Genomic DNA, 15,395 nt, shown 5'->3' with positions numbered 1-15,395 from the left:
ATAGACCCCCGACAACTAAAATTGAAAACTTTTTTGAAATATATTCAACTCAATTGGAAAAAAGAAAAAGGTCAATAGTATTTGGAGACTTTAATATAAATATTTTAAATAAAGATCGATGCAGTAAGAAATATAAATATATACTACAAGAGTCCGGTTATATAATACTCAATAAAATCAACAGTCAATTTTGTACAAGGGAAACAGAAACATCTAAATCGATCCTTGACCACGTCTGTACAAATACTAATAATGATTTTCATATTGCTCTGATAGATTCACCGCTATCAGACCATAAACAAATATATTGTGAATTTAAAAATTATAAAAAAGAAGCCAAAAAGAAAATAAAGTATGAAGCAATAAATTATGACAATTTATATAAGGATATGGCAGAAATAAATCTTCAGATTATAGACGACTATGAGGAACTTAACGAGTACATAAAAACGATTATAGAGAATAATAAAGTAATTAAATACAAAATACAAAATCTACCAATAGACGACTGGATAAACAAACATATACTGGATGAAATTAAAAACCGTAATATCGCGTGGAAAAATGTTAAACAAGATACAGATAATATGGAACTAAGAAAGGAATTTAATAATTTACGAAACAAAGTTGGAAGTGCTATTAGAGACATTAAGGATAAATTTTATTTTAACTCATTTATTAAATGTTACAACAAGCCTAAAAGAATGTGGGACCTTATCTTTACTTTTGCCAATTATAAAACCGTAAATGATAATATTCTCCCTAAGCTTATAGTAAACGATAAAATTATTAGTGATGGTACGGAAATATGTGAAACTTTTAATTCTTACTTTTCGTCAATAGGCTCCATTTTAGCTAACTCTATACCATCCAAATACCATAAAACAAGTACTTCATACATGTCATCCTCATACAAAAACACGAAAACACTCACAGTATTTACAAAATGTACAAAAGATGAAATAAAAACAATCATTAAAAACCTAAATACTAATGCAAGCACAGGTGTCGATGGTATTACCCCTAAAACAATTAAATGTGTTAATGATGTAATAAGTGAAAACTTAACGCTTTGCATTAATAAATGTTTCAAAGACGGTGTTTTCCCAGATAGCTTAAAGGTGGCTAAAGTTATCCCTATTTATAAAGCTGGCTCGAGGACTGACCCTGGGAACTATCGTCCTATATCGGTTTTGCCCGTTCTATCAAAAGTATTTGAGCAGGTTTTGTACACGCGTATATATAATTATCTCACTGGAATAAATTTTCTTTATAAAGGTCAGTATGGGTTTCGTGCTAAATCAAATACTCTTGCAGCTACAATTGATCTAATTTCTAAAATAAAAATTAATATAGATCAGAAAAGGATAGCTTTAGGTATATTTATTGACTTGAAAAAGGCGTTTGATACCGTCTCACATAATATCTTGCTTCATAAATTGCAAAAAATAGGTGTATCTGGATCAGCTTTTAGCGTCCTTAAGTCATACTTAACGAACAGACAGCAAATTGTAAAAACCGAAAATTTCAAAAGCAGTTCATATAATATCAATTGCGGTATACCTCAGGGGTCAATTCTAGGCCCTCTATTATTCTTAATCTACATTAATGATATTGGTAATTTAGGATTACACGGAGAAGTGTCATTATACGCAGATGACACATGTCTATTCTTTTTTGGAGACTCAATACATGAGATAATATCTAACGCACAAGCAGATTTAAATATACTAAATGAATGGTTCCAATGCAATTTGCTAAGTATAAATGTTACGAAAACCTCCTATATGCTTTTTACTGCTAAAAATAAAAAGTTCCCTAATTATGAATTCCTAACCATAAATAATACTAAACTTAAAAAATCAGAAACAGAAAAGTATCTTGGTTTACTCTTAGATTCCAAACTATCATGGCAACCTCATTTAGATTATTTGCAAACTAAAATAACATCACTGACTGGAGCTTTACGCAGGTGTGTCCGATGTATTCCATATAAAGTTCGAACTATTATTTATAACTCATTGGCTAAACCCTCACTTGAATATTTAATAGAAGTATGGGGATCTGCACACAAAACTAATTTAAAAGATTTACAAATATCACAAAACAAACTATTAAAAACACTACACCAACTGGACTACCGCTTTCCAACCAAAGAACTTTACAAGAAAACTAATACACTATCTATAGCACAATTATACAAATACAAAACATGCATACTTATAAGAAAAATTCTCTCAGGATCTATACACACACAAACTACTTTTAAGACTAAATCACACAAATACTATACACGAAATATACATAAATTACAAATACCTAAGTCTAGAACTAAACATTATGGTAACAAAACTATACAATTTGAAGGAGCGCTAATGTACAATAATCTACCAAAAGAAATATTTAACGAAAAATCTTTTTTGAAATTTAAAACTAAATTAAAAACATACTGTCAAACTTTATAATTATGTTTGAATGTTTGTATAAATAAGGTCACCATTAACTATATATATGTTTATTATTATGTTACTAGTTTAAGTTTCCTATGTAAGTGAACTTTGTTCTTAATGGGAAATAAATCATCTCTAAATCTAAGATGAAAGCATATTATTACAACTTGTACCGATTATTAATTTATTGTAATAGTAGCTTTCACTACCAACTTCACACAAAAATATTCATTACGTTTGTAACTAATGACAATTTGACAACCTCCGTGGTCGAGTGGTGTGTACACCGGTTTTCATGGGTACGCCACACAGGTCCCGGGTTCGATTCCCGGCCGAGTCAATGTAGATTATAATTAGTTTTCTATGTTGTCCTGGGTCTGGGTGTTTGTGGTACCGTCGTTACTTCTGGTTTTCCATAACACAAGTGCTTTAGCTACTTACATTGGGATCAGAGTAATGTATGTGATTTTGTCTCATGTTGTCTCATATTTTACGTATTTACATGTATGGTGTCCTTGTAAACTCTGAGTATATATGTGAACGGTATGGAATTGTTTTAATTAGATTACATTTGCAGTAAATAAAGGAAAAAAAACGCTATTATTATTTACAGCGCTCGCGATCGGATGCCCAGTCCATTGAGCATTACAACCTGCGATATTTCCTTAGCTTATACAGCCTGATACAAGATAAATAACAATTTAATATAAATTTTGGACAACATCTATTACATTTCATAAGTGTTACTTGAATTGAATTATAGCGCTATAAGAAATAATTTCTAATATTTAATAGTATTTTGTGAATTATAATAAAGTATCGTCGGTTTAATTTAAATCAAAAGCGCGATATTAGACATTGTGGTTAATCGATTTTTGTCCCATAGTTTACTATGAAGCAAACTTGAAACTCAAGGAATTATACTACTATTTCATACCTAACTAAAAATACGACACCGAAGAGGGGCCATGGAAAAAAATTATTTAATCAATGTTTCTTAATCTAGGAATCTCTTAACGGATTCCACAGTTTGCTCATGTTTGTTTTAATATTTTTTATTTTATTTTATGGAATAGGTTGGCGGACGAGCATATGGGATCCTAAGTGATCACCATCCCCCGTAGACAATGACTTTGTAAGAAATATTAACTATTCCTTACATCGTCAATATGCCACCAACCTTGGGAACTAAGATGCTATGTCCCTTGTGCCTGTAGTTACATTGGCTCACTCACCTTTCAAACCGGAACACAACAATACTACGTACTGTTGTTTAGCGTTAGAATATATGATGAGTGGGTGGTACCTACCCAGGGGGGTTGCACAAATACCTACCATCAAGTAAATATGTTTAATTGCTAATTCTTACTTTTGTTATAATAATAAGGAATGTTTTTTTACCAGAAATGAACGACCTGTATGCAGACAAATTGAAAGCAATGAAGTCGAAAGCGTAAGTTCTCAATCATTCAAGTTAACGACAATCGTGAAGAGGGGCTGTTCTCGAAATGATGATAATACAACAATATGGATGCGGTATTTTATTTCTATATAGTACAGCAACTCAAGCAATTTCAAATGAAAAACACATATAACACAGTTGACATTGCATTTAATGAAAACAAAATCATCTTCTATTTTAAGGTTTACATTTGAATTAAATATTTTTCTTATGTCATAAATTACGCACACTATAGTTATTGAATCTGAGGCTCATTTGTCGCATATATGTAAGTAACTCTGTCTGTCTGTCGCTCTTTCACGACCAAACAGCTGAACCGAATTTGATGAAATTTGGTGTGAAGAAAATTTGAACTCCAAAAAAGGACATAGGTTGTTTTTTTTTTGCTTAATACGTGACAATAAGCATCCTAAACGGTGAGCGACACTATTAGTATAGCATAATTATTACTATTGATTGGTAGTATCGTATTTCTCTCTGATTTACCGACCCATACTATCCATTGCAGAGGTTTTTATAAATAAACTTCTCACATTAACTCATCCTCGTCTTTCCTAGAGGCTTGAGAACATTACTTGAAAAAGAGATCGAAACATTATTTGTCAAATATTTAGCCTAATGTCAAAAAAATGAGCCTAATGCCACATCCAAAACAGTATCGAATCAGCTTTCCTTTGATCCACCGGGCAATAACAACTTAATAGTGTAAGAGCATGTGAACGTCGACTGAGCCGCCTAATGGCAACTCTTAAACAATTTAGCGTGCTTTTATGTCAGTGTTTTTCCTTGATTGTTGTTACAATTTTTGTTATTGACACGAATAACAAAATACGTTCAAGATTTTGTTTACATGAACTCAATAGACATAAATTAAATTCTAGTATTCTTCTTCCACTTGCCCTTATCTAAATTTACGTGGTATCGGCGCAGCATGTCTTCTTCTCCCATACTTCCCTATATGACGTCATCTCACAAGTAACATTATTTCTAGCCATATCATCTTTCACACAAACCATCCATCGTTTTATTGGTCGGCCCCTTGCTCTATATTCACCCACATCCATGCTCAATACCTTCTTTTTTATAAGGAATAGATTGGCAGAGCATATGGGCCACCTGATGGTAAGTGGATCCATCACAAATAGACAATGACGCTGTAAGAAATATTAACTATTCCTTACATCGTAAATACGCCACCAACCTTAGGAACTAAGATGCTATGTCCCTTGTGCCTGTAGCTACACTGTTCTTCACAATAATGTCCTCATTCCTCCACATAACATGCCCACACCAGAATAACTGCCTTCCACATAACTTCCTGGCTATCGGTGCCACTTTCAAACTTCCACCAAAATGAAATACTATGTTATGGAAAATAATTTAGAGTTTATTCAATAATCCACTGGGATTAATACTTGTTTAAATTTATAGTGACATCAAACGATCTCACCAATCTTCGGTACGTGACTGAATTTGGGCCAACTTTTGTTAAGATGCAAGTATTCCATCTACTTGTACATATCCAAGCTTGCAGTACTATCTTTCAGCGAATTCTTTAATCAAAAATTTTCTTGATAGCGCTACTAGTTTAAATTAAATTTATCTGGAAATTATTTTGTAAACGTAACATATCGCATTAAAAATTTAAATAAATAAATATTGGACAACATCTGATCCCAATTTAAGTAGAAAAAGCACTTGTGTTATAGAAAATCAGAAGTAACGACGGTACCACAAACACCCAGACCTTAAACAACATAGAAAACTAATGAACTTTTTCTACATCGACTCGTCCGGGAATCGAATCCGGGACCTCGGAGTGGCGCATAAAAACCGGTGTACACACTACTCGACCATGGAGGTCGTCAAATATTTATATGTATTATGAGAATGTTGGGACAAGTTCTCGGTAACTTCGTCGGAACTCTTTTATATTTAATAGATTTGCTTATCTACTGTATTAAAAAAGAAAATCAAAATCTGATAGCCTTTATGCCACCTTTACACATGGTGCTTTTGTCAACAGAACGAATTGAAAGGCTTTGAGCGCGCTGCGGTTAGTTCACGTCATTTCGCTGTTCAAATCTATAAGCTGCCATTATGAGACTCCCATTACCTAATTTTGATTTGATCCATCAAGTGAGTTTTGAAATAAACTCCTTTAGGCTCCTTTATTTTTTCCTCTAGGCAGGCCTTAGTAATCATTCCTAATGGAGATTACGTGTGCTGGAGATATTTAGAGGACAAGTACTTGAGAAGTATTAATGCAATCAGAGAACACTCACTCTCTATTGAAATGAAAAGGTAATAACTACCATTTGCTAAGATTATGCTTGATAGACAATACTGTAGGTTGTTGTAGATCCTAATATATTACGTTTGTGTTATTATACATCGTATGGCAAAATTTAAAGTGATTAGGAATGTTGTATATGTCTAATAAATTCTGCCATCAAACCACTCAGAAGTCATAAGCAAGTCTTCTAACGAAGAGGCGTTTGCCAAGCTACAAATAGTAACGTAAAAGGATTACAGAAATAAGCCAGAACTTGCATGTATAACTTTTAAAATATACAATGATTTTAAAGAAACATTTCATATATTTAAATATAAATTGGAAAATGAAATAATTTGAAGATCATTTTTCTATTTTAGTATCGAATGCACAAACATTGACGGAACTACAAGAGCCGCTGTTAATCCTGAATTGTTATTGACATTCAGCCCGCAACCCGTTCTGACGTGACTTTGTGAATAAACAACACCATAAATAACAGTTCCCACATAAATCAGACGAAACACTACGAAATATTGAAAAATACTAAAACTTTCGCAATGCAATTTAAAGTTAAAAATTTTACGCAGCAAAACAGGGAGAAGAATTTGTTAATCCGATACAAAATCGTGCTCGCCATTTTGTTTTTTTGCGGTTTCAATTTTAAAATATTCAAACTCTTCAACCGTTTTAGAGTCGCTGCTATTGTCTATAGCATCTGTTTGATAATTATCAGTACTGGCATTACTGTATACTGTCGTGAACACGGCAATTACTTTCAATTTTGGTCATTATTTGAATATGTCTCCTCTGTTTTTATTCTCATCCTCTACAACAGTAAACTCAGCAAATTCTCCTACAAGTTGTTGGATATCGACACTTTTCTAAGGATTAATTTGAGACATTATACTAAGTCTAGGAATAAAATATTATTGACAGTATTCACGCTCTGGATTGTTAGGATCTTATTTATCACCATACATTGCATTTACTATTGTTGTTTCATCCAGGGGAGTATATTCTTCATCAGTCTATTTTCGTCTTTCGCTTTGGACATGAACAGAGTCTGGCGATTTCTCTTGCTCGATATTATCCGACATAGACTTAGTTTGCTTCGAAAAAGACTAGAAGAAATGCCTGGATCCAAATATTATCTTTATGTATATGATAACAAAACGGTTAAATCTGATAAAATCAAGTTCTTTACTAATTTATACAGAGATATCGCAGACTTACTTGATATGATCAATCCCGAAATTCATGCATCAGTAAGTATAATATATTAATTTCTATACCTACATCTTACCACAGTTTTCCTTAGTGGATAGACTTAACAAGTGTGTGTCATAATGTTGACGTAGATTGTACTTTAAGTAAAAACTGCATCGTTAAAGGAAAAAGTGGAAGATGGATAAAAAAAGGGTTTTTAAATGTTGAAATTTTATGACCAAAAAATATGAAGCGGCATTGTAACGCAGTCATATTGGTTTTAGTAAGTGTTATAAAAATGGTTTTATTTTAGTGCAGTGTTTTCTTTCCAGATGTTTATCGGTATTATTTGCAGTTTACCAAAATTAATTTCAAACGTTTATCATATACTGTTGGTGATCGATGACCATGTGAGTAAAAACACGATTGCTATGATTTATACCTCAATATTAATATAATGGGGCTTTCTCCGTTTTGAAGGACTATTTTACACGTTCCGTGTAGGCATGATTCCACTCCACCTGATGATAAAAGTGGAAGTGGAGTCCCAACGGAAAGACGAGCAGTAAAGACGTAAGAATGAGCTGCACTAGACGCTCTCGCCATGCCGACCCGCAAGATGTTCTTCTTTAATTTTTTCGCCTCGTTTATCATATCACCACATAGTATAAAACAAAGTCGCTTTCTCTGTCCCTATATACCAATGTATGCTTAAATCTTTAAAACTACTCAACGAATCTTGATGTTATTTTTTTTAATAGATAGAGTGGATTCAGGAGGATCGTTTTTGTATATAAAATACATGGACATTATAGTAAGGAAACTGATAATTTTTAAAAGTTTGTAATGTGATTCGTAATAAACAAATTCTGTAGTATATTTAGTATCAGTATTTACACACATGGGAGGCTGGGGTGGGTCCCTAGTAGAAAATATTTTATAAATGATTTTATTTTTGGTTTTTATTAGGAACCTGTTGAATCTATAGGATTTACCATCATACATTTATGTCAAGTATGTTTTCTTCTATTTTCGCCGTGTATCGTGGTCGAGTTACACTTGATGGAAGTTGAAAAAATACGCATAATTTTAATACACCACCTCATATGTGAAACAGGTAATGTAATTTAACTTACGTTTATAATCGAGTATTAAATAACAAAACTCAAAGGAAAAATATTAAAATTGGAAAATAATTTCAAGGGATTACACATAATTATATTGTAGGTCACACTTTAACAACACCCAATAATAATATAATTAGTATGTCATATTATTGCTATAAATATAACTCACATCAGTATACGTGATTTATTTAAAATATTTATTTATTGAATTCAAGAAAAAATGTTGAATGCAATAATCAAAAAGTGACTGGAAAAAAATTGTAGTATAGTTTGATTCATAGAACGTTTTTCTTAGCACTAATAATTACACTTTTTTTACAGATCCAAAAACAAAAGAAGACATAGAAATATTTCTTACCTACACAAACATAAGGTCGTTTCAAAGTAAAATATGGCGCTGCATACCATTGAACGTGTCACTGCCTATAGAGATTGCCAGTGTGTGTTCGTCTGCGATTATTGTCTTAATTAATTTCACTCATTTATTTGATTAAATTTGGCGATAAATTACGAATTTTAAACAAAATAAAGTATTACATCAATACGATTCTATTTTGTGATTAAAGTTGGTTACAAACATTATAAGTTTCTCAAACATTTTCTTCTTATGCATGTTTAAAATATGTAAAGTATACATATATTTTGAAAATTTGTTTATTTTAATTACAAATATAATACGATAACTTAAAGTAGCTAAAATTGAAGAGATGGTGAAAACTTGATAAAAATATTTGGAAAATCAAATATGACAGCTAGTTTTTACCCGCGTGTTTGTTTGGCCCAGTCAGGTTTTGAGTAAAAAGAAAATGCTTCTCACCAAATTTGAATTAAGTGTGATTCAGCCGTAAAAGAGTAAGACAGAAGTTACTTCCCCATTCATAATCTTAATATAGATATAATAAAAATATTATTACTATTCTATTGGCATAATTTCTTGAGAATTGAAGCAAATATATAGTCATTCAAAATTACGGCTTGTTTACCAACTTATATAATAGATGAATGTATATTTTACTAGATTTTGGCAAATGTGAATAGAATTCGAAATTTAAGATTCTCTTTAAGCCAAGTTTAGAGCGGTGTAGTAATGTAGGGAATAACTTCTGAAAATGGAGCTTTTGGAATATATTTTAGGTCAATTTTAGAGAGTTATCGTGAAAATTTTATGTTGGCGAGATATTGATTTTATAAATTATGTAACATATTTTTTTAACTCTTTGTAGCTATGACGGACTGTAACATTGTATCCTATGACATATTGATAACAAAAACAACAGCCTGTAAATTTTCCACTTGAGGGAAGGTTTGGAACATATTTTACCACGCTGTTCGAATGCGATGGTGGAATACACATGTGGCAGATTTTATATAAAATTAGACACATGCAGGTTTCCTCACGATGTTTTCCTTCACCACTGAGTTCGAGATGAATTATAAACACAAATTAAGCACACGAAAATCCAACGGTGCTGGCCTGGTCTTGAACCCGCAATTATCGGTTAAGATGGCCTGGCCACTGGCCATCTCGGGTCTATAACACTTACGGACCTAAAACATAAATAAAATCTTACACGCATATGAAGATTGTACAATGGTTTTGTGTAGCACTTGGTAATAAGCAACATTAACGTTAAATCTCTAGGAAAATGTGTCGACACCATCTGAATGACAACTCGCAGAACGCGCATAGCGACGGCTCATTGGTCAAATCAAATCGAACTTTTCCGTACGGCTTCCTGTAACACACTTCGGACACACACACACCCTTTTCACTTATCGATTACATTCTTTAATTATTATTAAATATATCTACATGTGTATTCAGAAGTTGTTATACTATATAAAAGCTGTGCCAACGATTTCATGCGCGTTTGAATTTAACAAAATGTTATTGTTGTAGCCTAAGTTACTCCTTATTACATCAACTATCTGTCAGTGAAAGTCCCTTCAAAGTCAGTCCAGCAGACAGAAAAGTATATCATTTTGTGTATACATACATATGCATTTGAATATTACAACACTCCACTCAATATGTGTATAGAAAGATAAGAGAAAATTGGTTGTAACTTTAGTATAATTGTTTGTTATAATACCATATATTATATTAAGACTTACTTTATTTTATAATACAAGCCTTATCTGTTGTGAATAACAAACCAGAGCTAACATTATAAAGTGTAGGTACGTTAAACAATAATTAATCTCCGCCTTGTCGCATAGGGGGCGCGACGGCGCGTAGTTTAATGTTCACGCTTTCTCTTAATGATTCTTGTTCTATGGCATGTTTAAAGATGTGTTATCACGTGTTATATAAAGAGATAAACGTTTTATCATTATGATTAATTAGAATAATGCTTTGTAATGATATTAAAACAAATTTGTTTTAATTAATATGTAAGTTCAATGTAGCAATCAAATAAGATCTTAGGAACATAATTACTCAAAACTCATATAGTCAATGAAGTAATTGCAATGGCTGCGTTCACTTATGTAGTATTATAAAATAATATATAAATAAATATTGGACAACATCGTACATTACTCTGATTCCAATGTGAGTAGCTAAAGCACTTGTGTTATGGAAAATACACCCAAATCCAAGACAAAAGAAAATTAATGATTTTTTTACATCGATTCGGCCTGAAATCGAACCCGGGACCTCGGATCTATTTGGACGAGCAGATTTGGTCATCATTGTTAATTGGCGCCTTAATATATTTACATAATCATTTACACATTGTCAATGTGACACCAACCTCCTACTATAAATATTGGACTTTGTATACACTACTCGACCACGGAGGTCGTCAATATTATAATATTACATACAACTAATTAATAATGACTCAACTTGACGCTTAGTGCAAGGCGACCTGGGTAGATACTACATCATAATAAATTTTATTAAACAATACTTTGTATTATTGTGTTTCGGTTTAAAAGATGACTGACTCAGTGTAGATACAAGCAAATGTAACGCTTTATATATTTACCATTATGTGACGCATAGGCTTGACCGCGCATATTAATAATGCCATATTTATCACAGATATACATATATACGACGGTGGTAGCTTCACTTAATTGTAAAATGACGATTCAAAAGTGCTTATAAAAGCCTACTTGAATAAAGTTTATTTTGATTTGATGATAAAACTCCAATAATAGCTGATATATAATATAAGGTTTGCTTTTTCCTTTATTATTTCTTTACTTTTCATTATTTAAACTTTATTATTAAGACCAGCCTATACATAAGGATTATATGTATAACGGAGAGCCGGCATGATTGTTTGGTTAAGGGTCATCATCTTCGACATACACATTCACGGAACAATACAACAAATCTATAGCTGGATTCGTATATTGATTTGTTACAATATTTTTTAAGCCGCGACACCATCCGTCATATCCTCTTTTTTCTGCCAGCAGTTAAAAAAAAGTAAAGTAACAGCCTATAAATTTCCCACTCCTGGGATAAGGCCTCCTCTTCCATTAAGGAGAGGGTTTGGAACATATTCCACCACTCTGTTGCAATGCGGGTTGGTGGAATGCACATGTGGCAGAATTTCGATGAAATTAGACACATGCAGGTTTCCTCACGATGTTTTCCTTCACCGCCGAGCACGAGGTGAATTATAAACACAAATTAAGCACATATACATAGTGGTGCTTGCCTGAGTTTGAACCCGCAATCATCGGTTAAGATGCATGCGTTCTAACCACTGGGCCATCTCAGCTCTGCCATTGCATTGATATTTTTGTTTTTCTCACATGATTCTCACTGGCCAGAATCAAATCTCTTAACTTAGTGATTTCAATCAAAGATTTTTAAATATCTCATACTGTGACATGTATATATAATACACACTTACACACGCACACACACACACATAAATTCTAATAATATTCTCAAACCAAAACATTACACTTTACAACCTGATCTATATAATGTATAGATAGTTGAATCGAAATTTTACTGCTGTTCGACTATTACGCATTACGATTGAGACACCGCTTACAACTATCAAAGTTATGAAGGCACATAAATTCAGGTGATATCCATAGTATTATGGTCATCGTTAAACGTGTTATGGTTTTAGTTATGAGGTTAGTGTTAACACAGATGTGCCGCTCTCTATCTATCTAATGTACAATTTTATATAATTGCACATATTCAAGAAAATATCAAATTTTAATAAACTAATTCGTGATTATTTTTTTATTTGTAGTATGTAAACTGGCTAATACTGCACTGGCTAAGGGATCTCCATCTTCAAACTATCAAGGCGCCTTCAATCTGACGCTGTTTAGTTAAAGCTCACACACTTTTCAAAACATAACATATCATAATTCCGATTCTCTTTGAGAAAATTAAGTCAAATTTTCTGTCACTAGAATTCTTTGAATTCTAGAATTACTATTGCACTATTACTGTAATTTCTATGTGTAGTAACAGCAAGCTTATATGTTATATGTGTATATACTTATCTCTATGTTGTACTCCTTATTAATCATTTATCTGATTCACTTTCATCATACTAATTTCTATATTAAATAAAAGCGGTTCTGTATGTTATACTTACACACTCAAATTCCTTTATTCAATGTAAAAGCATTACACTTAATTAATAATAGTCAAAGTAAACACAACCACCAATAAAACACAAGAAGCAATATAGTCAAAGCAATTTCAAAAATGTATTTGTTCCTGTATATCAAACTCGACTCAGCTTGATACTGTAGCATAATTAATCAAGAGCTAAAGTTTGAACTATGAATAATCTTCGTTTCTGTACCACCCGTGTTTCAATTCCGTCAAGCTGTGATATTCGCAAATGGGACTAATCACTTAATGCAGGTGAAGTTTCCTCTGAAATATTGAGAAGTTCGAAAGAGGTTGCATAATAAAAAGTCACTACTATATTTTCTCGAACTCAATGCCGAAACCTCTCCTACCATAATATATTACATTAGATTGTATAAGAAAAGTTTTCGTTTTGAATTTTAATAACAATTATATTTAAAAATATATATTTATAAACTTTTATTGGTAAAGGATATTATCAATAACACATTTACATATTTGCTTTAAATGATTTTGTAATTAACGCAATGTAACGTATATATTAAGCTACATAATTTAATCAATTAGTGATCGTGTAGCTCTGCTACGGGAGTAACGCTACGGCTACGTAATACATCTACGATTTACAAGTGCTACAAGACCTAGCCCATTATATTAAACTTTTGTCACTTTCGTTCGTTTAATGAGATATATATAACAGTAATGTTGAATTATTGATATTTACAATAAAACGAGTTAAATATTTGACTACATTGTTCGATCTATTAAAATATAAGTTTGTAGATCTAAAGATCTGCATTCAAATCCAGAGGAAGCCAATACTAGTTGTTAGGTTTTTCTGCCAAGAATTGTTTAGTAGCAACTGGAGTTAGAAAGTTATCACAACTAGACTCTTGAGTCTCATAAATACTTGTTTACTGAGATAGTTTCTGCACTGTTAACTAGTACTTTAGACTATTCCGTGTTGCAGAAGTTCGACTACAAAAGATTGAATAGAAATTTTATGATTATTGATTTATTTTTCTAACAATTACTGCATTCTTTAGACAAAAAATCTGTTGAAACAAGTTAAATTATTAAGGAATATAAGTTTATTAAATGCAATTAATGATGCATGTTATTAATAATGGCAACAATTAATAATAATTATTAAATGTAGATTTGAATTTATACGTAAAGAGAAGCATTATTTCTTAGCACTTTGTAGGGGTATTTTGAAGGAAATTGAAACCACTGGATCAAAGAAACGTTTCAAGTTGATACGTTACATAGTAAGGGTATTCCAAATAAAATAAAATATTCCTTCGATAATCTCAAACATTTACGTGCGACGGTGTTTGACTTCACTTCACTTCACTTGGGAAAACATCGAGGACCGAATAATATTTCTGAAAGCATTGTCAAGTTAACTATGTAATACTAATAACAATATAAAATCTAAGATCTCGATAAGAAGTCTCGATTGAGGATGAGAATATTTTGTTCTTTTCAATTTACTCAATCAGATAATTTATATGTATAGCTGATATAGTCCAATGGTTAGAATATATCAATTTTAACTAAACTTGGTCGGTTTAAACTATACAACGAAGACAAAAATTCAGTAGTTATATGTGATAGAATTTTCGGTGTGTTTAGTTTTAATTGATTTAACCCTCACCAGTGAAGCAAAGCTGACTGAAGAAACCTTTATGTGACGAATTAAATTCTGTCAAATTTATACCCATCGACCCTCATTACAGCATAGCGATGGAATAGGCTCCAACCATCTCTTAAAAAATAGACGAGAACTATATCATTATACAATTTTATAACGATAAATTAGTCAATAAGTATCCGTTATTATAAAATGAATTTTCATAGGATTTTACTTGGTGGTAGGGCTTTGTGCAAGCCCGCCTAAGTAGGTACCACCCACTCATCAGATATTCTACCGCTAAACAACATAACGCAGTATTGTTGTGTTCCGGTTACAAGGGCGAGTGAGCCAGTGTAACTAGAGGCACGAGGAACATAGCATCTTAGTTCCCAAGGTTGGTGGCGCATTGACGATGCAAGGAATAGTTAATATTTTTAACAGCGTCATTGTCTATGGGTGATGGTGACCACTTACCATCAGGTGGCCCGTATGCTCGTCCGCCAACTATTCCATAAAAAAGATTAGTTTATTAAAAAAAACAAACAATGTGAATAGACTAAAGAATGAGGTAGCTTGACAACATTGATTTGAGCCTTTATATATTAAACGACATACTTTAACCAGATATTTGAAGTAAAATGATTA

At 32.1% G+C, this 15,395-nt stretch overlaps 1 protein-coding gene across 1 annotated transcript; it reads left to right on the top strand.

Moving 5' to 3' along the window:
- The first annotated feature begins 7,242 nt into the window (after positions 1 to 7,242).
- LOC124539108 lies at positions 7,243 to 9,017 on the top strand. Its single transcript, XM_047116432.1, has 4 exons — positions 7,243 to 7,455; positions 7,729 to 7,806; positions 8,366 to 8,513; positions 8,845 to 9,017. Exons 1-4 carry the CDS (start codon positions 7,243 to 7,245, stop codon positions 9,015 to 9,017), a joined length of 612 nt encoding a protein of 203 aa, XP_046972388.1.
- Positions 9,018 to 15,395: the final 6,378 nt, after the last annotated feature.

The sequence above is a fragment of the Vanessa cardui genome, chromosome 21 (assembly GCF_905220365.1).
Source record: "Vanessa cardui chromosome 21, ilVanCard2.1, whole genome shotgun sequence".
Taxonomy (NCBI): Eukaryota; Metazoa; Arthropoda; class Insecta; order Lepidoptera; family Nymphalidae; genus Vanessa; species Vanessa cardui.
Note: the sequence above shows the minus strand (reverse complement) of the source record. Positions and strands in the feature narration are given on the sequence as shown.

Bases quoted from the DNA above. Each gene is read 5' to 3' on its own strand.
- LOC124539108 (XM_047116432.1), top strand. From the start codon at position 7,243: ATGAACAGAGTCTGGCGATTTCTCTTGCTCGATATTATCCGACATAGA. The intron at 7,456-7,728 runs GTAAGTATAATA...TTTTCTTTCCAG, and splicing joins ATCCCGAAATTCATGCATCA to ATGTTTATCGGTATTATTTG. The intron at 7,807-8,365 runs GTGAGTAAAAAC...GGTTTTTATTAG, and splicing joins TGTTGGTGATCGATGACCAT to GAACCTGTTGAATCTATAGG.